The sequence below is a fragment of the Aotus nancymaae genome, unplaced genomic scaffold, assembly GCF_030222135.1.
Source record: "Aotus nancymaae isolate 86718 unplaced genomic scaffold, 86718_ANA_hifiasm-v0.15.2.pri h1tg000058l, whole genome shotgun sequence".
Taxonomy (NCBI): Eukaryota; Metazoa; Chordata; class Mammalia; order Primates; family Aotidae; genus Aotus; species Aotus nancymaae.
Genome location: NW_026988472.1, coordinates 4,219,518 through 4,247,455, shown reverse-complemented (window position 1 = coordinate 4,247,455; position 27,938 = coordinate 4,219,518). Strand labels below are relative to the sequence as shown.

The 27,938-nt window shown below is 38.5% G+C and overlaps 1 protein-coding gene across 3 annotated transcripts in view; it reads left to right on the top strand.

Annotated features, from left to right (window-relative positions):
• The window catches only part of RRAGB (Ras related GTP binding B), a 43,694-nt gene extending 19,572 nt beyond the window's left edge, over positions 1–24,122 (top strand). For 2 of the 3 annotated variants that reach the window (XM_012476104.2, XM_012476103.2), the window contains 5 exons: positions 16,790–16,885; positions 19,077–19,199; positions 21,209–21,300; positions 22,561–22,676; positions 23,588–24,122. In XM_012476104.2, the coding sequence (XP_012331527.1) occupies positions 16,790–16,885; positions 19,077–19,199; positions 21,209–21,300; positions 22,561–22,676; positions 23,588–23,685 (525 nt within the window). In that variant the 3' untranslated portion in view covers positions 23,686–24,122. Of the gene's footprint in view, positions 1–16,789; positions 16,886–19,076; positions 19,200–21,208; positions 21,301–21,395; positions 22,006–22,560; positions 22,677–23,587 lie in introns of those variants that run through there. The other variant, XM_012476105.3, reaches the window with a different exon arrangement.
• Positions 24,123–27,938: the final 3,816 nt, after the last annotated feature.

Genomic DNA, 27,938 nt, shown 5'->3' with positions numbered 1-27,938 from the left:
GTTAGGGAGGATTCCTTCTTTTTCTATTGTTTGGAATAGTTTCAGAAGGAATGGTACCAGTTCCTCTTTGTACTGCTTGTAGAATTTGGCTATGAAACCATCTGGTCCTGGACTTTTTTGGTTGGTAGGCTTTTAATTGCTGCCTCAATTTCAGAACTTGTTAAGTCTGTTCAGGGATTCAACTTCTTCCTGGTTTAGTCTTGGGAGGGCGTAAGTGTCCAAGAATTTATCCAATTCTTCTGGATTTTCTGGTTTCTTTGTGTAGAGATGTTTATAGTATTCTCTGATAATAGTTTGTATTTCTGTGGGATTGGTGGTGATATCGCCTTTATCATTTTTTATTGCATCTATTTGATTCTTCTCTTTTCTTATTAGTCTGGCTAGCAGTCTATTTTGTTGATTTTTTAAAATTTTTTTATTTTTTTTAATTGCATTTTAGGTTTTGGGGTACATGTGAAGAACATGCAAGATTGTTGCATAGGTACATACATGGCAGTGTGATTTGCTGCCTTCCTCTCCATCACCTGTATCTGGCATTTCTTCCCATGCTATCTCTCCCCAACTCCCCACCCCCCGCTGTCCCTCCCCTATTTCCCCCCGACAGACCCCAGTGTGTGATGCTCCCCTCCCTGTGTCCATGTGTTCTCATTGTTCACCTCCCACCTATGAGTGTTGATCTTTTAAAAAAAAACAACTCCTGGATTCATTGATTTTTTGAAGAGTTTTTCATGTCTCTATCTCCTTCAGTTCTGATCTTAGTTATTTATTGTCTTCTGCTGGCTTTTGAATTTGTTTGCTGTTTGCTTCCTTAGGGTGTTAATTTTAGATCATTCCTGCTTTCTCTTGTGGGCATTTAGTGCTATAAATTTCCCTCTACACACTGCTTTAAATGTGTCCCAAAGATTCTGGTACATTGTGTCTTCATTCTCATTGGTTTCAAAGAATATATTTATTTCTGCCTTCATTTTGTTATTCATCCAGTAGTCATTCAGGAGCAGGTTGTTCAGTTTTCATATAGTTGTGTGGTTTTGAGTGAGTTTATTAATCCTGAATTCTAATTTGATTGCACTGTTGTCTGAGAGACTGCTTGTTATGACTTCCATTCTTTTGCATTTGCTGAGGAGTGTTTTACTTCATATCATGTGGTCAGTTTTATGCACCAAAGGGAAGCCCATCAGACTCACAGCAGATCTCTCAGCAGAAACCCTACAAACCAGAAGAGAGTGGGGGCCAATATTCAACATTCTTAAAATAATTCATCCCAGAATTTCACATCCAGCCAAACTAAGCTTCATAAGCCAAGGGGAAATAAAATCCTTTACAGACAAGCAAATGTTGAGAGATTTTGTCATCACCAGGCCTGCCTTACAAGAGCTCCTGAAGGAAGCACTAAACATGGAGAGGAACAACCAGTACCAGCCACTGCAAAAACATACCAAATTGTAAAGACCATTGACACTATGAAAATACATCAACTAACAGGCAAAATAACTAGCTAGCGTCATAATGGCAGGATCACACATAACAATATTAACTTTAAATGTAAATGAGCTAACTGCCCCAATTGAAAGACACAGACTGACAAATTGGATAGAGTCAAGACCCATCAGTGTGCTGTATTCAAGAGACCCATCTCACTTGCAAAGACACACATTGGCTCAAAATAAAGGAATGGAGGAAGATATACCAAGCAAATGGAAGGCAAAAAAAAAGGGGGGGGAGGTTACAATCCTAGTCTCTGATAAAACAGACTTTAACAAAGATCAAAAGAGACAAAGAAGGGCATTACATAATGGTAAAGGGATCAATGCAACAAGAAGAGCTAAGTATCTTAAATTTATATGCACCCAATACAGGAGCACTCAGATTCATAAAGCAAATTCTTAGAGACCTACAAAGAGATTTAGACTCCCATACAATAGTAGTGGGAGATTTTAACACCCCACTGTCAATATTAGACAGATCAACGAGAGAGAAAATTAACAAGGATGTCCAGGACTTGAACTCAACTCTGGTCCAAGCAGACCAAATAGACACTTACAGAACTCTCCATCCCAAATCAACATAATATACATTCTTCTCAGCACCACATCTCATTTTTTCTAAAAACAGACTCTTATTGTTTTGAGGTATGTTTCTTCTGTGACTAGTTTGTTGAAGGTTTTATATCATAAAGTGATGCTGGGTTGAGATGATCGTATGGTTTTTGTTTCTAATTCTGTTTATATAGTGAATACCATTTATTTACTTGTGTATATTGAACCATGCTTGCATCCCTGGGATGAAACCCACTTGATCTTAGTGAATAATCTCTTTGATATGCTAGTAGATTAGATTTGCTAATATTTAGTTGAAGATTTTTGCATTTATGTTCCTCAAGTATATGGAATTGTAGCTTTCTCTTTTTTTTATGTCGTTTCATGGCTTTGGCATCAGGATGATACCGGCTTTGTAGAATGAGTAGAGGAGGATTCCCTTATTCCCAATCATTTGGAATAGTTTCATTTGGATTGACATCAGTTCTTTGAATGTCTCATAGAATTTCGCTGTGAATCCATCTGGTCGTGGGTTTTGTTTTTTGGTCAGGAGATTTTTTTATTACTGATTCCATCTCACTAATTGTTAGTGGTCTGTTCAGATTTCTATTTTTTTTCCAGATTCAAGTTTGTGGGGTTGTGTGTTTCCAAGAATTTATCCATTTCCAATTTATTCTATGCACTTTGAGTGCATAGAAGTGTTCAAGGTATTCTCAGTCATCCTTGGTATTTCTGTGTTATCAATATGATGTTTCCATTTTCATTTCTGATTGAGCTTATTTGAATTTTTTCTTGCTTTATCTAGCTAGTGGTTTATTAATTTAGTTTATCTTTTCAAAGAAACAACTTTTTGTTTTATTGACCATTGCATTTTTTTATTTCTTTTCAATTTTCTTGAATTCTACTCTAACCTTTGTTATTTCTTATTTCTTTTCTTCTGCTATCTTTGGGTTTGAATTGTTCTTGTTTCTCCAGTTCCTTGAGGTGTGATGTTAGGTTGTAAATTTGTGATCTTCTTGTCCTTTTGATGTAGGCATTTAGAGCAATAAACTTTTATCCTAGCACTGCTTTTGCTGTATCCCAGAGATTTTGATAACTTGTGTCAATGTTTTCATTCACTTCAAAAAAATTTTTAATTTCTGTCTTGATTTTATTTTTGACCCAAAGATCATTCAAGAGTAGACTTTTTAATTTCCATATACTTTTATGGTTTTGAGAGTTCCTCTTGTAATTGATTTCTGGTTTTATTCTGCTTTGGGTTGATTCTATACTTGATATGATTTTGATTTTTAAAAATTTGTTAAGACTTGTTTTGTGGCCTGTCATATGGTCTGTCTTGAAGAAGTTCCATGTGCTGACAATAAGAATGTATATTCTGCAGTTTTGGTGTAGAATGTTCTGTAAATGTCTGTTAAGTCCACTTGTCTAGAGTCCAGTTTACATCCAGTGTTTGTTGACTTTCTGCTGCGATGATCTATCTAGTGCTTTCCATGGGGTGTTTTAGTCCTCCACTATAATTGTATTGCTTTCTATCTCTGTTTTGTAGGTCTAGCAGTTTCTGTATTGTAAATCTGGGAGCTCTGGAGTTAGGTGCATATATATTTAGGGTCGTTATATGTTCTTGTTGAATTGATTTCTTTATCATTATATAATGACTTTTTTTTCTTTTTTACTGTGTTGATATAAAGTCTGTTTTATCTGATATAAGAATAGTTATTCCTACTCACTCTTGGTTTCTGCTAACATGGAATATTTTTCCTACCCATTTACCTTAAGTCTATAAGAATCTTTACAAGTTAACTGGGTCTCTTGAAAACAGCAGCTATTTGGTTTGTGTTTTTTTCCATTCTGCCTTCTGTATCTTTTAAGTGGCACATTTAGATCATTTACATTCAGTGTTAATATTGACATGTGATGTCTTATTGCAGTCATCATGCTGATTGTTAGCCAGTTGCTTGGTTTTCTTCAATGTGTTAGTTTTATAAGTCATGTGAATTTTTTGCTTTCAAGTATTTTTATATTGGTGTATGACCTTTCATTTTGATATTTAGAACTCCTTTTGCATTTCTTATAGGTCTGATCTAGTGGAGACAAATTCCATCAGCATTTGCTTGTCTGGGAAAGACTTCATTTCTCTTTCATTTATGAAACTTAGCTTTGATAGATACAGAATTCTTGGCTGACAGTTATTCCATTTGAGGAGACTAAAGATAGGACCTCAGTCCCTTCTGGCTTGTAAAATTTCTGCTGAGAAGCCTGCTGTTAGTCTGATAGGTTTTCCTTTATGTTATCCAATGCTTTTGCCTCATTCTTCTTAGAATTTTTTCCTTCATGTTGACTTTAGATAGCCTGATGACTATATGCCTTGGTGATGTGTTGTTTATAATGAATCTCCTAGGAGTTCTTTGAGCTTCTTGTATTTGGATGTCTAAATTTCTGGCAAAACCAGGGAAGGGAAGTTTTCCTCAAATATTTCGTCAAATGGGTTTTCCAAACATTTTACTTTTTCTTCTCCCTCAGGAATACCTGTGATTCTTAGATTTGGATGTTTTATACCTAAATCCGTGTTTACTGTAGACTTTGTTCATTTCTTTTAATTCCTTTTTAAAAATTTTTATCTGATTGGGTTAATTTGAAAGCCTTGTCTTCAAGCTCTGAAATTCTTCCCTGTACTTGGTCCAGTGATTTCTTTATATTGGTTTCTAACTTTCTCTTGAATATTATGTAGCAATCTAATAATTAACATTTTGAATTCTTTATCTGGCATTTCAAAGATTTCATTTTGGTTTGTATCCACCACTGGAGAGTTAGTGTGATCTTTTGGGGCTGTTGTAGAACTCTCTTTCTGCATGTTGCCAAAATCATTTTTCTGGTTCCTCCTCATTTGAGTAGACTATTTCCTCTTATTATTTTAAAATTTATTTCTTGTTTTCCTGGGTTTTTAATTTTTTTCTCCCCTTGAGGATGTGACTTTAATGTGTATAGTGTATGGTCACCTAGCTTTGGCTTTGGGTGCTTTCAGTGGCAATGACTGTGCTTGAGCTCTTTGGTTGTAGAGAATCTTTGTTGTGCCATGACTTTCTTAGCTACTGGTTGTAGTAGCAGTGTGCTGGGTGTGTGAGAAGGCTCACTGTCTCCCATGGGCCAGAATGGCAGAGATCTCATGAAGCTTATCTCATTCCCCAGTGGTGTGCATTTTGTTAGTTTTGTGAAAAATATACTGGGGAAGAAAATAAAATGCACATCGCTGGGGAATGAAATAAGTTTCATGAGACCTCTGCCATTGAATAGTTCAGCCTTCATGCTAGTACAGGCACCTACAGGTAAAAACGAGCTGCAGCTGAAGCAGGTGGGTATATGCAGTACACCATTTGTGGGCAAAAGACCCAGCCTTGACTGAGCTGGCTGGGGGAGCTGTCAATGAAATGTACTGAGGTCTTTGCAGGGGTACAGAAGGGAGCTACCTCAGCTCCTCTCCCAGGCCAACAGGAAAGCCATCTGCCTCCCCATCATGCCCTTGTTTTGCTGTTCTGGATATTCAGATCAGACAAGCATCTCTTTCTATCTGTAGAAATGCTGACATTTTGTGTAAGAGGGATTGTGACTTCTTGTGCAAGCCTGAACCCAGAGGGCACTGCTCTTGTGGAGATGTAGTCATCCTGAAGTGCTCCAGAAAGACTGTCTGCAGGCACACCCATGCTAAGTTCCTGGAAGACAAGCCCCAGCTCTATCTGTAGTGGTGGGCAAGGGAGAGAAGTTTCCTTCTCTAGGTCCCTTTATGAGCACTGGAGCTGCCTGACTGCTGGGGTAGAACTGCAGTCTTTTCCCACTGAGGATGGCCTTGCACCTGTGACTCTGCTAAAGGAAATTTCCCACAAGTGGAAAGTTCTGGGACTCAAGGCCTGCAGTCTGGTTTCTTTTATCCCACAGGGTGCTCCCTTGATGTGGTGTACTCCACGTTCCCTTAGGTGTGGCAGTCCATGAGGGCCAGACTACTGTGAATCCTGCTGCTCATCTGGTCTAGTCACCCTGTAGGGCTTCAACACTGTAGGCTGTTGCTGGGGGAATATCTGCAAGGCATCCTGTGATGTGAAGACACAAGGATTAAAGGTCCCTTACCAAAACAAAAGTCTCACAATGGGTGCACATCCAGCATAGCACCCACTGCTATAGTTCAGGTCCATGGGGAAAGGGAAGGGACCCTGTGTGAGCAAGATAATGCCCTTGAAGAGTTCCTAAATCACAGCCCATTCTGGTACTTGTGTTCATGAGTGCAAAGAAGCCCTTTTGAGCTTGGATACCAGCAGTCTGCTGCAAAGGCCAGAGAGGCCAAGAGCACTTCCACCTACCCTTTCCACAGATTACCAAGTCTCTCAGGGTTTGATCTCGGCCTGCTTCTTGTTACTTTTTTTCTTTTTTGGTGTGTCACAGATTCTTTGACTGAACTCGCTGATAGGCTCCAGCACTCTCCACTTAACATTGCATTTGGGTTATGATTACTTACTGTAAATTTGGTTCTTCTTTCTGAGAATTGATCACTGATACTTCTTATCAGCCAACTGAAGAAGCTCTCTGATGCCTCAGGCTGTGGACAGGTCTGCAGGATGTGTAGTGGCTTAGGCTCTGCTCTTGCGCTTCAGAGGAGGACAATGTTGGGTGAATATGGACCAAGCTGCCCTGCCCTCTCGTCTCTCAGTAGTAGGTGTAAGCACAATCTATGATAAGGGTAGCAGGGGAATGACATAGATTCTGAAAGATTTCCCTGGTTAAAAATAGCCTTAATGTGATGGCTTTCTCAAATCCCAGCTATAGTAGTAATGTACTAGGCACATGGATAGGCTCAAGGCCTCCTGATTAGCTGGGATGGTGTGGGTAAATGATGTTAGCTGAGGTTATGCAGAACATTTCTCTTTCTTGAGTGGTGTGTTATTGTGTTAACAGATGTCGTAATGGGCTGTACCAGTTGGCCTCTAGCCAGGAGGTGGCGTTTGCAAGAGAGAGCCAATTGCGATGGTGGCGGTGGGATTTGTCTGTGGCTTATGATACCCAGGGGTAGTACTTGTGTCTCAGGCAATAGGCAGGGCCAAAAGTTCCTGTCTGTTGTGTTATGCTACCAAGGCAGGTGGAGGGACAAAACCAGGTTGGGGCTAGGTCAAACAGATTTGCACTCTGGCTCCCCATGTGTAGGTACAAGCACTGGTCTCAATGGGGCTTGGAGGGCAGTTCCCTGGCCACTAGGGTAATGTTCCAGGGAGAAGCACAACTGACTCTGCTGCACAGAAGAATCCACACTGGGAGAAGGAGTAGTAGGTGTCAGTGAGACCCACCCAACTCCCACACTCTTGACAAGATGGGTCTCACACCCACCGTCTTCTGCGGGCAACAGCTAGCTGGGTGCCACGCAGTCTGTTCAGAATGCAAAACTGCCCCAGGCCACAAGTCTTCCTGCTGCCTGAGACAGAAACCATGTCTTTTAGGCCTCACTTCTCCTGTGTATCCATGAAGCTGGGGCACTTGGCTCCTGCTCCTGTGGCAAGAGCATACTTCCCACTCACCCCTCAGTTCTGGCCAAGGGAATTTATCCCCACTCGAGAGATTAGAGTGCAGATCTCAGTTGGGAGCTTCTCCCAACCTATGACCACTGCCTGAGTTAGCTGTGAGGTTCCTCTATCAGGAATGGTTTCCTTCTGTCTCCAGTGGGGTTTCAGGGTACGTGCAAAGTACTTCTCAATACTGCTCTTTTTCATATACTCGCCACTGTCACCAAATCAACTCCAGTGCTGGGTAGGGTTAAGGCATTCTCCTGTGGCCTGGCTTGCTCAGCCTCTCAGTGGGAATGTGTATCAAGGAGACATTCTCTCCTGCTTTCATGTTCTGGAGACTCACAGTGGTCTGCCTGGCTCATGGTGTAGGTTGCTACCCACCACTTCTTTCAAAGTGTCCAAAGTTTCTTTCAGTTTTTCTCTTGAGTTCCTGTGTTCCTTCTTGGATAAAAATTTACACTGTGGATCTCTACACACTGCTCTTTCCAAGCAGCTGAGGCCCGCTAACAATGCCTCCAGTCTACCATCTTGGAAAAAATAAATCACTTGTAATGTTGATTAATCATCTTATTATTTTCTAAATGCATATATAAAGATTCCCAGAGATAGATTAATGTTCTTCAAGATACTTTAAGCTTAATTAAGAAAAGTATATTCTTTGTTTTATTAAAAATGTAGACTTAGAAGTTTTAAGATAAAAATGGTTAGGGTTCTTCCTTAAATATCCATTTCAGCTAAGGTTGTGCAAAAATAATTGCAATTTTGGACCATGAATTTTAAATCATTATAACTAGGCTCAAACACATCTTTATTAATCAAATAGGAACCATTACAATCAACATATTTTTGCCAACAAGAAACAAGTTTGTTTATTCCTGTAGCACAAAAAGCCATGCTTTGGGATTTGCAGACTCTTGGAAAGCATTTTCTGCATCCTGATGGCTGTGGAAGTGTTTTCTCTGCAAAAAGTTGTCAAGACAGTTGAAGAAGTGGTAGTTGGTTGGCAAGAGGTAAGGTGAATATGGTGGATGAGGCAAAACTTCATAGCCCAATTCATTCTACTTTTGAAGTATTGATTGTGCAATGTGCAGTCAGGTGTTGTCATGGAGAATTGAGCCCTTTCTGTAACCATTGCCGGCTGCAGGCATTGCAGTTTTTGGTGCATCTCATGGATTTGCTGAGCATATTTATCATACGTAATGATTCCACCAGGATTTGGAAAGCTGTAGTGGATCAGACCGGCAGCAGACCACCAAACAGTGACCATGACTTTTTTTTGGTGCAAGTTTGGCTTTGGGAAGTGCTTTAGAGCTTCTTCTCAGTGTAACCACTGAGCCGATTGTCACCAGTTGTTGTATAAAATCCACTGTTCCACGCACATCCCAATCCGATTGAGAAATCATTTGTTGTTGTTGCGTAGAATAAGAGAAGACAACACTTCAAAACGATTTTTTTTTTTTGCTCAGCTCATGAGCAAACCTATTGAGCTTTTTCACCTTTCCAATTTGCTTCAAATGCTGAACAACCGTAGAACAGTTTACGTTGATTTCTTTGGCAACTACTTCTCGTGTAGTTGGAAGAGGATCAGCTTTGATGATTGCTCTCAATTGATCGTTGTCAGCTTCTGATGGCCAGCCACTATGCTCCTTATCTTCAAGGCTCTTGTCTCCTTTGCAAAACATCTTGAACCACCACTGCACCATTCGTTCATTAGCAGTTTCTGAGCCAAATTCATTGTTTATGTTCTGAGTTGTCTCTGCTGCTTTACGACCCATTTTGAACTCAAATAAGAAAATTGCTCGAATTTGCTTTTTGTCTAACATTATTTCCATAGTCTAAAATAAATATAAAATAAACAGCAAGTAATAAGTCATTAGCAAAAAAAAACAACATAAAGCAAGAAATGGACATTAAAATGATGCATAACATAACCACATTTACTTAATAATGTATTCCAACATCAAATGGCAAATTTCAACAATACAAAAACCACAATTACTTTTGCACCAACCTAGTTATTTTCTTCTATGTGTGTAACTTAGGGTTCCCCAGGGAAACAGAAGTAATCGTGTGTGTGTGTGTGTGTGTGTGTGCGTGTGCGCCCATGCATAGGAAGACAGGAAAGACAGGAAGAGACACACACAGAGAGAGAAAGAGGTATTTATTTTAAGGTCTTCAACTGATTAAATAAGGCCCACTTACGTTATGGAGGGTAATCCTCTTTACTCAAAGTCTTGTGATTTGAGTGTTAATCTCGACTGAAAAATACCTTCATAGTGATATCTAGACTGCTGTTTGACCAAATGTCTGGATACTATGGTTTAGCTAAGTTAACACATAGAACTAAACATTATAGTCCACCCCCTGTCAACTTGGACTCATACACATCTACTGAAACCATACTTAATCTCCAAATAAAAACAATAACAAGGTCATACTTCCACTTAACATGATACAGTAATCCTGCATACAACCAAAAATCCACTAATCATTTTCCCAGAAGACGATGTAAAGTTATTGGTTAATCTTCTCTTTTACATTACATGTAAAGTTAATACTTAAATATTATGATATATCATATGTTCATGATAAGGGATTGGGAGGGAAAAATAGACATTTACTTTATATATATATATATATATACACACACACACATATTCATAACAAAATCAAGATGAAATACTCATGACAATTGCAATTCTTATTTGCACAACTGGTCACGTGATTTTTAGCTGGCATTTATAACTGCCTTATTCAGTTCCAGATTACCTTTGCCCACAGCAAGTACCTCAGTTTGTTGTATTCTCTGGTGGGGTGACCCAAAACAATTAGTAGACTTTCCTGAACTGGGCATTGTCGTTTGCCATCGAGTTTAATCACGGAGCATGGTATTACTAAGAAACATCCTGGGAGCTCTCCTATATTCCAAAAATACTCTTCTTCCTTACCTCCATTGTGGAGGAGCAATCCAGTTTCCCCATGGTAGTCAGGATCAGTTACTTCAGTCAGCATGGTAACTTCCTTCTTTGCCTGTTGCTTCAGAGGCTTGAGGGACCCAAAGTGGCGGCTGGCAGTCATAACTTCCAATTCAGTGGAATCACTTCCAGGTCAGTGGAATCACTGTGTCTTCTGGTAGACAGATTTGTGCCTTTGGAACTGAAACCTCTAGGCCAGCAGAGCATAGGGTCACAGGGGCAAGAAACAAAAACTTTGCTAGTGTGTCACTGGAGTGAGTGGTAGCACTTCATTTTCTACCCCATGAATCCTCACTATGAAAGAAAAAGCACCATTTACTGAACGCGGATTCAGAGTACATACAACCTCCTAGAGAACCTTGCCCTAGCTCTGCCAAGTATTGCAGCATAGTTGGCACTGTAACTGAGTCTTCAGAAGGCCATTCTGACCAGGTATGATGGCTCATGTTTGTAGTTCTGTATACTTGGGAGAGTGAGGTGAGAGGACCGCCTAGCCTCGCTAGAATCCAGCCTAGGCAGCATAGTGAGATGCATTTCTAATTAAAACAAAACAAAAGGCCATTCTGCCATTCTGTCAAGCCAGCTGCTTTAGGATGGTGGGGAACATGGTAAGACCAGTGAATTTCATGAGGATGAGCCCATTGCCTCACTATTCGCTGTGAAGTGAGTTCCTTGATCAGAAGCAATGCTGTGTATAATACTATGATGGTAGATGAGACATTCTGTAAATCCATGTATGGTAGTTTTGGCAGGAGAAATGCATGCAGGGAAGGCAACTCCATATCCAGAATGTGTAATTCAGTAATTGTATCCCTTCCATGATGGAAGTAGACCAGTGTAATCAACCTGCCACCAGATACTTAGCTGATCACCTTGGGGGATAGTGCCATATTAGGGATTCAGTGTTGGTCTCTATTGCTAACAGATTGAACACTCAGTAGTAGCTGCAGTCAGGTCAGCCTTGGTGAGTGGAAGTCCATGGTGCTGAGCCCATACATAACAACCCTGCCACCATGGTCACTTTATTCATGAGCTCATTGGGCAGTTCCCTGTGTGGCTGGAAAAAGAGGCTGAACAGGATATCGTATCTACTTGGTTATTAAAATCCTCTTCTGCTGAAGTCATTCTTTGGTGCCATTTGTATGAGACACAAATATCTTCACATTTTTCACCGATTTAGAGAGATCTGTTTATGTACCTCTTCCACAGACCTTTTTGTCACCAATTTTCCGATCATCTTCCTTCCAAGTTCCTAACAATCCAGCAAACCAGTAGCCATAGCTTGTGCATTAGTACCTAATTGTACGTCTAGCCATTTCTTCTTTGTAGCAAAATGAACAACCAGATGGTCAAAGTTTTGCCCATTGGGAGGATTTCCCTTTACTACTTTATTTCAGGACTATCCCATACAGGGGCTGTGGTATTGCAGTTGCCCACTTCCAGATGGTGCCTGTGTATCATGCAGAACTATCTGTAAACCAGTCCTGAGTTCTCTTCTTTCTCTGTCAGCTGATTGTGGGGAACTCCCCATAAGACCATAGTTGCAGGCTGGAAAAGAGAGGGTAGTATAGGCTGGGCATGGTGGCTCATGCCTATAATCCCAGCCCTTTGGGAGGCTGAGGTGGGTGGATCAGTTGAGGTCAGAAATTCAAGACCAGGCTGGCCAACATGGCAAAACCCCACCTCTACTAAAAATAGAAAAATTAGCTGGGCGTGGTGGTGTGTGCCATGTGCCTATAGTCCCAGCAACTCAGGAGGCTGAGGCACAAGAATCGCTTGAACCTTGCAGTGAGCAGAGACTATGCCACTGCACTCCAGCTTGAGCAACAGAGTGAGTAAAAAAAAAAAAAAAAGAGAGAGAGGGTAGTATAGCAGGAATGGGGACTGTGGCAATGTTCCTTAAGTGTTCATCCAAGGCCTACTTGAGCCTGATCTCATATATACCACTTTAATTTGGTGATGGAGTCCTACTGTGTATGCACAATTTTATGGCTTGGTAGGTCAAATAACACCCAGTTCATGATGAGTAGCTCAGGTCTCATGGTAACTTAGTGGCCCCTGATTAAGTATTCAGTCTATACTAAGACATAATAGCAAACCAAGAACTATTTCCCAAAAGGGGTATAGTTATCTGTGGACAATAGGTGGGCTTTGCTTCAATGTCCTGAAGGGCTGTGCTCCAATTCACCTATGGGTGCTTGCCAGTGACTCCAAATGGCATCGCTATCTGCCATTGACACTTCAAGCACCATTGGATGTGCTGGATCATATGACCCAAGTGGTAAAGCAGCTTGAATAACAGCCTGAATCTGTTGTGTAGAGCCACTTTCTGTTCTGGGACCCACTCAAAACTGTCAGATTTTTGGGTCATTTGGTAAATGGGCCAGAGTAACACAGCCAAATGAAGACTGTGTTGCCTCCAAAATCCAAAGAGGCTTACTAGATGTTGTGCGTCTTTCTGGGTTGTAGGAGGAGCCAGATGCAACAACTTATCCTTCACCTTACAAGGGATATGTCTCCATATCACTGCACTCCTAGAAATTCCACTGAGGTAGAAGGCCCCTGAATTTCTGTCAGATTTCCCATCCTCTGACATGCAGCTATGTTACCAGTAAGTCTAATGTAGTTGCTGCTTCTCACTCATTAGGTCCAATCAGCATAGTGTCATCAGTGTAATGGACTAGCCTAATATCTTGTAAAAGAGAAAGGTGGTCAAGGTTCTTGTGAAACAAATTATGACATAGGACTAGAGAGCTGATATACCTCTGCAGCAGGACAGTGGTATTGCTGGACTTGCCTGCTGAAAGCAAACAACTTAGAGTGTACTTATGGTGGGCCTTAATAAAGGCAGGTGTGGAGAAAAGAGCATTTGTTAGAAAACTAGCTACATACAGGTACCAGGGGATGTGTTAATTTGTCCAAGCAATGAAACCATATTTGGCACAGCAGCTATAATTGCAGTCATCATTAGTTAAGTTTATGATAATCCACTGTCCAGGAGTCATCTGTCTTCTACACAGGCTGAATAGGAGAGTTGAAAGGGGATATGGTGGGAATCACCAACTCTGCATCTTTCAAGTCTTTGATGGTGGCCCTAACCTCTGCAATCCCTCCAGGAATATGCAGTATTGCTTTTGATTACCATTTTCCTAGGTAGAAGTCATTCTAATGGGTTCTGCCTGGCTCTTCCACCACAATAACCTTCACTCCACAGGTCAAGGAACCAGTGAGGGATACTGACAGTTGTTGAGTATGTCTGTTTTAATTATGTACTATGGAACAGGGAAAATAACCCACAAGAAGGTTGCAAGGACCCACTGGACCTACATGAGATAGATCTGAGCTAGAACTCCATTGATTACTTAATCTTTATAAGGCCCTACTTTGACTGGTGGACCACAGTTACATTTTAGGTATTCCTGGAATTAGGGTCAATCAGAGCCAATGCCCAGTAGTAGATTATTTCCTTTTCCCTAATGCACAGTCACCCTGGTAAAAGGCCACATGGGTCCATTTGAAGGAGGCTGGGAGGAAGATTAACCATATAAATACTTGGCAGTGTCCTTCTTCAAGGGGACCCAGGCTCCCCTTCATTCAAGGGGTCTGGGTTTGTAAACTGGTACAAATCTGGGTATTGATTGAGAAGCCGTGACTCTCCGATTTAATAATTCAAATTAAATTTGTTATTGCTTGACCTAGAATTCTTCCACATATACAGATCAAGTAAGAATTTAGTAGACTGCCCATCTTTTTCACTTCTAAGAACATCATGATAACTGTCCAACACCATAGGTCTCTACGAGTCAGACTATTCTGACTAATGCTTTGACACTGCTTCAATTATAGTATATGGTGATTAAGTGCCCCCACTTGGTTCCTGCCATTCTAGGATCCATCTACTGCCATCGCATTTAGGTTTCCCAATTCAGTGCCAGCAGTTCCCTCTATGAATTCTAGCCTATAGAGAAGAATGGTCACATAATTGAGGAAAGAAGCTGGGGCTGCCCTCACAAATTTATTTTTCACAGTCATGATGAAAGAAAGGTGTGTCTTCTAGAACCTCACAGGTTTGGTGAGTAGGCCTTAAATAAATCTTTTAATACTTGAACATTCCAATGTCCCTAAAGCCTCTTCTTCTATGGATCTCTTCTTCTAGAGTATACCAAGGCAGTTCTGGCATTTCAACTTCATGTCGTTGAGGCCACCTTTTAGTCCATGTTTCATCCAGCTGTTCAAACAAACTGTTAAAACTCTTTCTTACCCCATGGGCTGCAACATTAAGTGTGGAAGTGTGGAACCGCTGCTTAATGAGCTCATATCAGTAAATTCAGCCTAATCCAACTTTATATTTTTTTTACCATTATCCCATACGTTTAATATCTATTCCTATACATATTTCCTTGGTTTTTGTCTGTGTAAATTGGAGAAATTATATAGTACTATGGAGTAGAGCATAATTCCTTATGGGTCACACTTCACACCTCACCTTTAGGAGTCTGCTGAGACTTGAATTAATTATAGGTCTAGAAGCAAAGAGGAGTTGTGGGGGTGAATCAGGAGTGTCTTGCATGGCAGATACCTCAGGGGTATCTCAGGCCAAAGAGAGTTAATCTCAGATATGGATGGAGTGGCTTCTTCTACTGGCAAAGAAGACTCAGAATTTAAGGGTTCAATTTTGCCAGCTTCATCAGGATCTTCCCAAATAACCTCCATTCCAAATTTTAGAATCCTATTTCTTCCTGGTCAGTGCCCTCACTTTATTAGCAAACAACCTGTGAGGTTGTGAATTCAGTTTGCATTGTAATTCATCCACTTAAAGAATGAGATTCTGAATTTGGTTTTCATCAGTCTCAGCTCTGCAACTATATGGGTAAGAGTTTTTTTTCAGGGCAGTCATAGAAACTTTATGGTCATTCATAAAGTACTTATACTGATAATTCATATCTCTTAGCTCATCCTTTCTCTACTTTGTTCAGCACAATTAGCATCAGCCAGCCAATCTCATATTTGTTATTTTAACAGAAATGTTCAAAATTATATATGTGGTCACCTGGAACCTTGCCTCTCAAAAGTATTTTATTAGGAATATCTAGTGGTGGTATTTTGTGCTCTGCTGCCACGTCACATTATGGATTATCAGTACTCTTTTTTTTACTAGAAAGAGTCATTAGGGCCTTTAAATCTAATCAGATTAGAGAACTAACCCCAGAACCAATTTAGAAACCATCCTTAAGATTCTTCTCTAGAATCACTGTCATTACTGAGGTCTATGTTAGGATTCTCCAGAATAACAGAATTAATAGAATATGTAAATATACATATACATACCTATGTGTGTGTCTGACAGGGGTGGTGGGGGGAGAGAGAGAGATTGAGAAAGATTGAGATTGATTTTAAGGAATTTTCTCAACTAATTTTGTAGAGACTAGCAAATCCAAAGTTTGCAGGGCAGGCCGACAGACTGGAGACTCATGGAGGAGTTAATGCAGAGTTAATTTTGTGGTTCAAGTGAGAAAGCATTGAGGCAGAATTCTTTTTTCTTAGAGAAATGTCAGGCTTTTTCTCTTAAGGCCTTCAACTGATTGGATGAGGCCCACCCACATTATAGAGAATAAACTACTTTACTCAGAGTCTACTGATTTAAATGTTAATCTTAAAAATGCCTTTGCAACAACATACAGATTGGTGTTTAACCAAATATTTGGGTACCATGGTCTTGCTAACTTGACATGTAAAATTAATCATCACAGTATATATGTACATATTTAACAGCAACCCACTGACTCCTGGCAAAATATCTGTGTATATGTTTATATAGATATTTTTCCATATGTATATGTGTGTCTGAGAGAGAAATATATATACAAAGGTTAAAATATTTTCATTTATAAATTCTTGATATGGGTATAACTATCTTAAAATGACCCAGATTTGGTGACTTGGAGTGTTCGATGTATTTTTATAAGACTCCTCTGTATGATAAGCTCTTTTATAAACATAGTGCTCAAAGTGAGTATTCAGCATAAGCAGGATAGGACTGAAGAATTCTAGCTATTGCACTTTCAGATCTGACCTGAAACAATTTCTGCCATCCTAGTTTGTGAAATAGACATACTTAAAATTCCTCTTAGAAAGGAATAGAAACTCTGGTTAAAATATGATAAAATAGCTACATCTTAGATTGAAAGATGAGTGCTATTATATGTTGATCAGTATGTTGGGTTTTTTAATTTAGATTTTTAAAGAGCGAGAAGAAGATTTGAGGCGTTTGTCTCGCCCATTGGAATGTTCTTGTTTCCGAACATCTATCTGGGATGAAACTCTCTATAAGGTGTGTATGTCTCCCTGAGTTCCTTCATTTTAAGAGCATGAAAAAAAAATAGAAGAATATTAACAAAACTAAAAGATGTTAAACTATTTCATAGCCACCTAGATTTATTGTACTAAAAAGAGAAATAATCTGCAACAAATTGTTTGAAGAATATCAAACTTTAAGAGACTTGGGTTTTGATAGTAGATTGGGTCGACATAGTTACCAAATCACACTGAATTAGCCAGTTTGGTCATGATTAATTTGATACTGGTCTTTGTGATAAGCAGAGGTTTCACTTACGGGCCATCATCCATTTTGACCTGTTGTGGTCTCAATGCTGATTGGAGTTGTATCTAGTATTCAGGTACACTACACGATGTAAACTAGTCTGCCTAAGTTTGGATGGCAATAAAATGAAAATATTTAGGGAAGAGACTGGAGAAGGAGTCTTAGAATCAGACATGTTATGCCTAGCATATAATATAATAGCTTCAACATTCATGCCAAATTGGAGACGAGCATTCTTTCAACCAGAAGTACTGTTCCCATTGCTGGAATGGATACCACACTGCTTACACTAATTATAGAGATTACAACAATAGTTTTGTTATGGATGATGCTGAAATTACCTTATTGGGCACATATGCTCCTTATCCTGATTCCTCCCTTTCTCCTACTGATGTAGTTATTTGAAGGACTAGCTCCTTTTGGATCCTCCTATAGTTAACTCTTTCCTTCAGACTGCTTCTGGTATCCGTTGACAAGTCTGACTCTGGGTAGGAAAGCACCCTTCTCTGTCACTGGTAGCTAAAGATTCAGTGTCAACGGCATCTGACAAGTATCTACAACCAAAAGCACAGAAACCTGACATGCCAAGGAGAAAAACCATTGGACTTTTAAATAGCATTGCTTTTTTTTTTTTTTAACTAATTCATTTTCCCCAATATTATGTTGACCCAGCCTCACTCTAATAACAGATCATTTTGAGATACCTGTCTAGGAAATACTGTTCTAGATTAATATGGGCCGAATTTCTCTCAAAGCCTTATTCCCATAGAACAGGTAACCGTGAATAAGGATGGACATGACGCACTGATAAGAACCAACTGCGGTGTGAAGGATGGCAATACATAACACGACCAAAGACAATTGGCTAATCACAACACTGCTGTGAGTGACAATGTCTCTGCTGTGGTTAGCTTTGGTGCCTTCTCCAAGGTAAATTCAGCAGTGACATTAACACCGACCTGGGAACTTGGAACCTGAACCCTCATGCCTAAGTGATAAAATTAATTGGAACAGAGACATGGCACTTCTATCTCTTACATCCATGTTGCATAGAGCTAACTTAAATTTTTATATTAAGTTTTATTCAACAAGCACTCATTACCTACCTGCTTGATGCTGTTGGATACACAAATGACTAAGACCAGGTTCCTGCCCTCTCGTAGGGGAGAGAAGAACAAAGTACACCTTACCAGACAAATTGGAGTGAGAGTGAAGGAAGTATTATAATGAAAATACAAATCAAAGAGCCTACAAGAATAGAGGGAGAGTGTAGTTAATTTCAACTGCTTACATTAGTCATACTCCTGGATGAAGTCAGTTTTAGGCAAACACACAGACCATTTTGAATTCAATTGATCAATAATTTATGCAGATAACAACAGACCTTTGGGAATGATAATGCCACTAGTTTCTCTTTTAATGGTATATTATTCCATTGAGGGGAGGGGCCATTTGTCTATGTGGCTCTGCTATTTTCATAAAATTGATTCTTGGGTGTATGTTGAATATAGCATCATTAGGTTCTGATCTTTAGAGAAATCTACACTGTTGGACTTAAATATTTGTTTAATGACTAGATTAGAAGCTTCTAAGCACAGTAGATCATATTTTTCAACTTTGTTCCTAAGGCAACATGATAGCATTAAATATTTGTTTGCTTCCAATTATCAGTGGAAAGAAGTTTCTCCAGCATTTTTCAAAAGTGTTTGAACTTAAAAAAATTTCAACTCACGAGTAAAAATCAGATGCTAGCTTCATTTTGTCATTTCATTTGTGTTATATCATATTTAATGTCAGTATTTGTTTGGGACTGGATTATCATCATATTTTGCTGTCCACATGTTATAGTGTACTTACTCATTTCAAAGGTCTGGGACTGGCTAGCTGTTAATAATAGTACACTGTGTTTCTGTTCTGTTAGGCTTGGTCCAGCATAGTTTATCAGCTGATTCCCAATGTTCAGCAGCTAGAAATGAACCTAAGGAATTTTGCTGAAATTATCGAAGCAGATGAAGTACTTCTATTTGAGAGAGCCACTTTTCTGGTAAGAACTTTCTCCATTGCAGATGAACTTCACACTGTACCTTCTTCGTTTTTAGCAACAGAGAACAGCATGTCACTACTTTCAGGAAGAACCTTTTTTCCTCTTGTCAACTTCAGCATGTACAGCCTTATTTATAAAATAGTATTGTTAGCAAGTGACCTGAAAGAAGCTCTTTGGTGTGTAGCTCTTTAGAAGTTAGTGAACCTTAGATTTTTGCAGGTATGTCTTACTAGAGAGCTCAGATTATTTGTGCTAATAACTGTTCATTTGTGTTAATGGATTCCTATTTCCTGTGGACTTTTATTATGAAATGTGGGATATTTTCCTTTTGAGAAAACTCACATCCTATCCTTTTCTCTAAAAGACTGATTGAAAACTTTTAACATAGAAGAGATGTTATGGTCATCTCAGTGACATAGGAGTTCACATGAAGAATTAGAGAGGGAAAGAGGCATGTTGGTATTTTAATTTTTCTTGTAAATTGAACTTGACAACTATATTGGAGCCTACGGGGGATGCAAAAACTGGTATTGTATTTGTAAATACATTTAAAAAATAGCAATAATAGAAACTAATTTAAGATTTCACAACACACTGCATAAGTAATTGCTAATTAGCCTTGGTAAATATAACTCTAAGAGCATTTCCCAGTGAATAATTTTTTTCTGAGCCTTGCCAATGCTTGATGATTTTAGAAACAATTCTTAATCTCTAGGGGCTTGTTTTCCTTTTACACATATCTGTATCATAGGTTTATTGTGCAGATTAAAATGGGCCACAGGAACATTGAGCACCTAGCAAGTCTTGGCATTTAGTTGGTAAACTATTAAATATTGATTCCTTTTGCTACTATAACAACAGAGCAGAGAATCCAAAGTACAATTTTCCCCTCTTCCTTTGTGGAAATATTATTTGTAACCCCAGAAGTATTTGAGAGCCATCCTTCTTACCAGCTGGTACAGATGGGGCAAGGAGTCCTAATTAGAGTATCTTTTTGTCTCAGCCCACTGGCAGAGGTCACTTGCTTGGAACTTTGCTACCCTGAGCCTGTTTTTCCTTCTAGTGTAAGTAGCAGTGAGCAAGAAAGCTATTCTGTCTTTATATACGTGGCAGGACCAAAACCTTCTTCAGCAGTATTCTCCTACCATGTCTGCCACACATGGTTGTAGCGGTTAACCTAATATAAGCTCCCTGTTCCTCACTAAAAGTAACATGTAGTTTTTGTTTCTTTTGAGACCAAGTTTAGAGGTGACTGAACATTTTCACTGAGGTGGGGTGAAGTCAAGCAAGGGGAATTTGTTCTTCCATTGGTTTAGAAATTATGTTTTGAAATTTTCACATTGTGTCATGGAATTTGCCTGTGAGTTTTCTTCTGGTGAGTGACTCAGTTTTGCTTCCTACTCTGCATTTGTATATTCGGCCTTTAGGTAATACTTGTGTGGTTTTATTAAAATCTGAAAATGTTAGAAAAAGTATTTTCAGCTGGTGTGGGTATCCATCCTGAATAAGTTCATTTTTAAATAGTCCTCAGGGATTAGAATCAACCAGTTAAGCTTTTAAGATATAGTTCCAAAAGCTATTTGGTTAGCTTGGCCTTTATTAAAATTAAACACATGAAATATTCCTCAAGAACAGCTAGTAATTTTTATTTGTTTTTCTTTTTGATTTGTACTTCTTAAAAATCGAAGACTATCGTGAAATATTGAAATAAAATGAATATTTAGCGATTAAAGTTAGAAAAAATAGCAGTGAACCAAAATAGGCAATACTTAAATGATTTAATAAAATTAAAACCAAACAGTACTAGATGGGCCATCCAAATGGATGTTGAAATCACACAGAATGTTGGTAAGATATAGGACAGAGGAAAAGAGACAACAAGCCAGGTAGCTCCCAAGTCGACCTTGAAAACTAGAGTGACCAAGGGACTGACAAATGTCTGCTTTGAGGAGTAGCAGAGGATGATATGACTGTTTTGCATGGATTCAAAGGACAATTTTTTTTTATAGGTAATTTCTCACTATCAGTGTAAAGAACAGCGTGATGCGCATAGATTTGAGAAAATAAGCAACATTATTAAGCAGTTCAAGCTGAGCTGCAGGTAAGACATCTTGTAGGTATGATCTACTTATCTCTTGAAAAAATTGTTGTCATTTTATAGAAGTTCAAATAACTATAGTTTACTTCTATATTCAGAATAGTTCCTTCAATCAAAGAGAAAGCTAAATTCTAAGGGGCCTCCAGTTGACCGAAGTGCAGGTCCTTGTCCTTTAATGCAAACTCAGCTGGTACAGAAGAAGCATATGAAAAATATCCAAACAGAATATCCTTTTGAAATGATTGATACTATCTGGGAAGAAATAAAACAGAATATCCAAGAGAGTTTTGAAAAAGAAGAAGGAGGAAGGAGAATTTGCCTTACTGAATACCAAAATTTATCTAAAACTACTACTTTAAGTATTGACTATTTTAAGTAATTAAAATAGTGAGGTACTGATTCAGAAATGGTACAGAATAGAGAATCTAGAAATATTTAATCATATTGTATTAGCTTTCATTAAATAAAATTTGAATCATAGCATTGTAAATATAGGAAAAGAATGGCTGAACATAATTTAGCAAACATTTAATAATCAAAATCCTTACCCTGATAAAAGTTTGATGCCAGAACAGCAGTATAAGCTTACTATCTTTACGCCTTATACACTTTGAGACTTTCTGGAATGTTGTTATGCTAACATTTTTAAGAAGAAATAGCCAATGATAAGCAAATATAGTTGCCTTGTTTGTTTTCAAAGAAATAGGATCATTTAAATGTAACTCTGAAAAGATACAGGTATTAATTTCAATGATAAGGAAATTTCAACTTAAGATGCTTATTAAATACTGGAGAAGTCTTTTGAAACATGATTTTAAACATGGATCTAGGTCTAAGCCAATTTTCATTTCACAGTCAGTTTCAAGTGCCTTAGCCAGATGTGGTGGCATGCACCTCTGTAGTCCCAGCTACTTGGGAGACTTAGGCAGGAAGATCACTTGAGCCAGGATTTCAAAGCTGCAATGAGCCATGATCGCACCACTGCACTCCAGTCTGGGTGACAGAGTGAGACTCTGACTCGTAAAAAAATAAATTAAAATTTTAAAAAATCAAATCCTAGCCCACTTTTGTCCCAGTTACTTTTCAAAATACGATAAATTCAGTATAAAAGTTTCCTTGGAAAAAGTGGAGTTAGTGATTAACCATCTTAATGAAGTGGTGAATTGAGGTATAATGCTATAAAAATGTTTAACATAAATGATAAAGAGCTTGTTACGGTGTTATTATTTTGTTCTTTACTCACTTTTCTTCTTTTTCCTATAGCAAGCTGGCTGCCTCTTTCCAGAGTATGGAAGTCAGGAATTCTAACTTCGCTGCTTTCATTGACATCTTTACATCCAACACTTATGTGATGGTTGTGATGTCTGATCCGTCCATTCGTAAGTTTAAACTTAGCTGACCTAGGTTCAAAGCCACATATTCTTTAAACAATTGTCCCAGAGGTAGTACTTTATTAGATACTTAAAAGCTATTTTATAGTGGGGATGGTTACACAACAGTGTGAAGGCACTTAATCCCAATGAACTGTATGCTTAAAAATAATTAAAAGAATAAACTTTGTGTTATATATATTTTACCAAAATAAAAGAAAGACTATTTTAGTTCTAGTGGTAGTTTTTATTTAATAGACTTGTATTTTAAAGCTTAAAAATAATTTAGCCTCTAGGGTATTACGTTTTTCTTCATGGGAACTTCAAAAAGCAAATCACTAAAGCCAAGAATTTTAAAGAAAAGAGAACCCAAATCCAAGATTTATGCTCCATATGATATAGATTTTTAAAAGACTAGTTAATCTAAACTCTAAACTATTAAATGACAAACCATTTTATATATCATTGCATATTCCTATGTACTATATTCTCATATTTTTGCTATGGGCATGAAGGGGTGTTTGATGCTTCCATACCATAATGGCCATGACTGTCACAACCATCGAAATAAAGGTTCTTGCAGTATTTTCAGGATGGTCCTGGAAGTTTAATCTCTCATCCATTGGCTTTTCCTACAGTTAATATTAAAATATAACAAATTTACAGGTTTTATGCTTTTAGCTCCAAACCAAAAGATTTTGGAAATTTATTTTGTAAAATGTTGTGTTTAGAATATGAATAAATCTTCTGCTTATTTGGAAAAATTAAACCTTGATAACTTGGGACCTCCTATTTCTGTGTGTTTTCTGCCATACATTGAGGGATTTGGCTCTCTTTTGTTTATTTGTTTTTACTAGTCAGACATTCCTGTGGCTGCCCATACTTAATTCTGTTGGGTGTCTCCCCGCCCCTACCCTCAGCTTCTGCAGCTACTCTGATCAACATCCGCAATGCCAGGAAACACTTTGAAAAGCTGGAAAGAGTCGATGGACCAAAGCAGTGTCTTCTCATGCGCTAAACATTGATGAATATTGTTTCACACAAAAATTAAAAGTTTCATAATTAATCTTAATGTTGTATTCATATATGTAGGCTCTGAAATGTTGTGATGCTTATTGCTTCTGTATTTCTTCTCTACTCCCTAGTCTTAATGTTTAACTTTGAATGCTATTTACTTAAATAGCCATTGAGGAGTTAGAAGATAAATTGTTCATGAAGTCGGTGTAACATAAAAGTAGGTGATATGTAAGTTTTCTGATAGCAAGGTTCTAATAGTGTTTAAATGTACTGGCAGCCTGGTTCTAATAGTTGTATTTGCCAAAGCCTTTCTCAGCATCATCTTGTATTCCTTATCAGATAGTAAGTAACCTGTAAGTTTGGAGTATTACTGTTTTCTCAGCATGCATTAAAAATATTCCTTAACTTCAATTGTAAATAAACTTTTGCTGTTAGGGATTTCAGTGTCTATTTTTCTTTTCCTTGTTTTTTCAACTTTGTCCTAAGGAAGTAAAGGAATTTCACAGTTATCCTAGGTGAAGTGGACCTTCTGGTTGGGAAGGCACAGAATAAAGTTGGATGGGAAAGATGTAGCCAGATTATGGCCTTAAAGCGAGACAGAAGAATTCAGAGATAGGACATCTAAATGTGATAGGGTATAGGAAAGCATTGTAGGCCTTTGAGCAAGGAAATTATATGAAAGCAATTTTGAAAGAAAGTTAACCTAGACCATATGAACTGACTGATGGCAGGTGGGGAAGCTCTGGTAGTAATCCATGCTTGAAGTGTATTGAAAGTCTATTCAGGATGCAACTGGAGAAGGAATGCATAAAAAGTGGAGGGAAAGTAGAATTTATGAGGTCCAGGAGTGGTTAATTGTATATATTCCATATCACCCAATGAAATTTGCCTATATTATTCTATTAAGCAGCATTAAAACCTTTTTCAAGCTGGCAATTTTCTTTAACTTTTCCACCAAGGAAAAAATGAAGCACTGTAAACTGTGAGAAATGGAGTTAGATAACACTAACTAGAATTACTCAAAGCCCTAACCTTTTCAATGTCCATTTGAAAATTGAAAACAGAAGACAGAACCATTTAGGGAATCTACAGCTCAGTAGACAGTAGACTCATCTCATTTCTCCTTCTCTATGTCATAAAGGAACTTCTAGACCACTGGTCTCTCACCTCTTCTCATCTTAGTTTATTATTCCCAGTTGAGGAATAAGTGGAGTTTTCACTGAGCAGCAAAAAAAAAAAAAAAAAAAAAAACTGTTATTTTGAGTGGTCTACGTTATGTAGACTAAAACTCTCAACTTGTAAAAGAATTTTATGGGACTAATTCTGTCAATAGCTGTGTGAATCTTCTGCAGAAGGAGAGATCTAAGTGTTCTAGAGTCTCTATCCTGTTAGCATCTAGGAAATGAAAAGAGTTCAGGAAAATGAAAAGATATTGAACAGGGGTGTATTCTGTGACTAGTAATGAGTCACGATTTGGCATGTTATCATTATTTTCAGTATCTGGGGTGGGATTTAGAAGTGGGATTCACTTCTAAATCAGACATTCATACTACTTGAATGTGTTCTTCTTAAGATAGATATTGATACATATAGATACATTAAATTAGATGAACCCAGAAAAATCATAGTTATATCTTCATCCTATTTGTCCTTAGTGCATTCAGTCCCTGCTCAGGTTCTAGTTATAACTTGGTCATGGATGTTTTGAAAGGTTAGAAAAATGAGGTCCTTCTTATGGTGATGGCCAAATAGCTATTTTCGTCACTGAAGACAACAGAGTTTTGAGACATATATTTATCCAAAGATGCAGTCATTTAGAAACAGAAGTAGAATCAGGTAGATGGTGAAGGCATTCACATAGAAACAGATGGAGAGAAGAAATCAAAATTAGAGATAAAATGAAATGACACAATGAAATAATGCTTTTTATAGGCCATGTTAGCTATGTCAGTAGGATAGCGCAGTGAGTCTCAAACTTAAGTATGCATCAGAATCACTTGGAGAGAGGCTTAGTAAAACAGATTGCTGCCCTACCCCAAAAGTGTCAGGTTCAGCAGGTCTAGGGTGAGGCTCATGAATCTGCACTTCTAACGCATTCCCAGATGATGCTGATCCTGCTGGTCCAGGGACTACACTTTGGAAACCACTGCTTTAGGGAAGAGAAGAGGAAATGTAGACATAGAAACAAGTATGGGGAAAACGTGTGTTCACCACTTTGGCAATAATAAAATGAAGGCATTATACCATATATGATATGTACATTTTAAACCACTGATTCTTAAAGTGATCTATAAGTTTGAGAAGCACTGTTGTAGACAAAAACAATCCCTGGGAAGCTTGTGTTCCATAGGTAATATGTTGTAACTGGAAACCCTTGCTAGTATAAAGAGAGTATGGGTACTGATTTGTATTGGGACGATCTAACTTGTTCCAGTTTCATCCAGCTTTATTTGCTAACTCAACAGGACATAAAGAAAATTTAAGTGGATTGCCAAATGAAAATGGTGCCGTCCTTTAGTTGAGTACTTACTAAGTGTCAGGCTGTAAGTGCTTTATAAGGATTATCTCAATTAATCTTTACAAGAACCCCATGGCCTAAGTACTATCACTGTCTCCTTTTTGAAGATGGGGAAACTGGGCTCGGAGAGGATAAGAAACTTGCTAATAGTTATTGTAGTAATGGCAAAGCTGGGATTTGAATTCAGTCTAACTCCGGAGCTCATGCACTTAATCTTAACCTTAAAGTTATATGGCCTTCCTGAATGTAAGGGCCTATTCGGGATGGAGAGTATGAGGTACACCCAGGTGTGGTACTTCACTGTGAGACTACCACTATTTGGCTACTATGAAATAGTAAAGCAAACACTTGTGAACCTGTCTTACTCCTGGTTTCACTGGAGCATAGAAAGCCTTACCACAGTAGGCAGTACAAAGCAGTCACCAGGAAAACAAAGCAAAAACCCCTCCAGCTTGAAGGATTTACGTCAAACCTAAACAGTTTCTTGATATTTAGAAGTTTTGTCCCTGAATTGGGACAGCTATAGTCTCTACTTCTCTGGAGCCATTTATTAATAAAAATAGGAGGGAGAAAGTGTGTAACTTTGTAACTTTTTTTTAGGTCTCAACAGTGCTTTGTGTAGGCCAGTTTATTATTTCCCACTCAAATTCCTGACTCTTCATTATAAAGCAAGAAGTGGTTAGGGCCCTCCTGTAGTCCTCACTAACAAAATTTCGGACCTCATTAATTAGTCAAAAGATTTTTTTTTTTTAATTTTTTTTATTTTTATTGCATTTTAGGTTTTGGGGTACATGTGAAGAACATGCAAGACTGTTGCATAGGTGCATACGTGGCAGTGTGATTTGCTGCCTTCCTCCCCTTCACCTATATCTGGCATTTCTCCCCATGCTATCTCTCCCCAACTCCCCACCCCCTGCTGTCCTTCCCCATGTCCCCCCGACAGACCCCAGTGTGTAGTGCTCCCCTCCCTGTGTCCATGTGTTCTCGTTGTTCAACACCCGCCTATGAGTGAGAACATGCGGTGTTTGATTTTTAAAAAAAATGGTTTTTTAAATAAACAGTGCCTTACTATGTTTCAGGCACTGTTTTTGGAGCCCAGGATACAAGAGTGAACAAAATAAAGCCCTGTACTCATGGAGTTTATATTCTAGGAAAAGGAGACAGACAACCAATTAAGTAAACATAATATATTAAGAGAGACAGTTATACGAAGACAATTTAAGCAGTAATGTAGGAAGGGGCTGGGACAGGCAGAATAATGGCCCCATAGAGGATTACATCCTAATCCCTGGACCTATGAATATGTTATATTGCATGGCAATGAGGAATTAAGCTTGCAGACAGAATATAGGCTACTAATCAGCTGCCCCCAAGATAAGGAAGTCATCCAGGTTTATCCAAATAGCCTAATGTAATCATAAGAGCCTTTTAAATGTGAAAGAGGGAGGTAAGAGAGTTAGCATCAGAATGACTTGCTGTGAGAAAGACTCAATTTGCTGTTCTTTGCTTTGAAGACTGAGACAGGGGGCCTTGAGCCAACAAATGTGAGCAGCCACTAGAAGCTGGACAAGGCAAGGAAACTGATTCTTTCCTAGAGTCTCAAGAAAGAAACAGCCCTGCTGACATCTGGATTTTAGCCCAGTGAAAACCACGTCAGACTTCTGACATCCGGAAATATAATAAATTTGTATTCTTTTAAGCCACTAAGATTGGTAATTTGTTGGAGCAGCAATAGT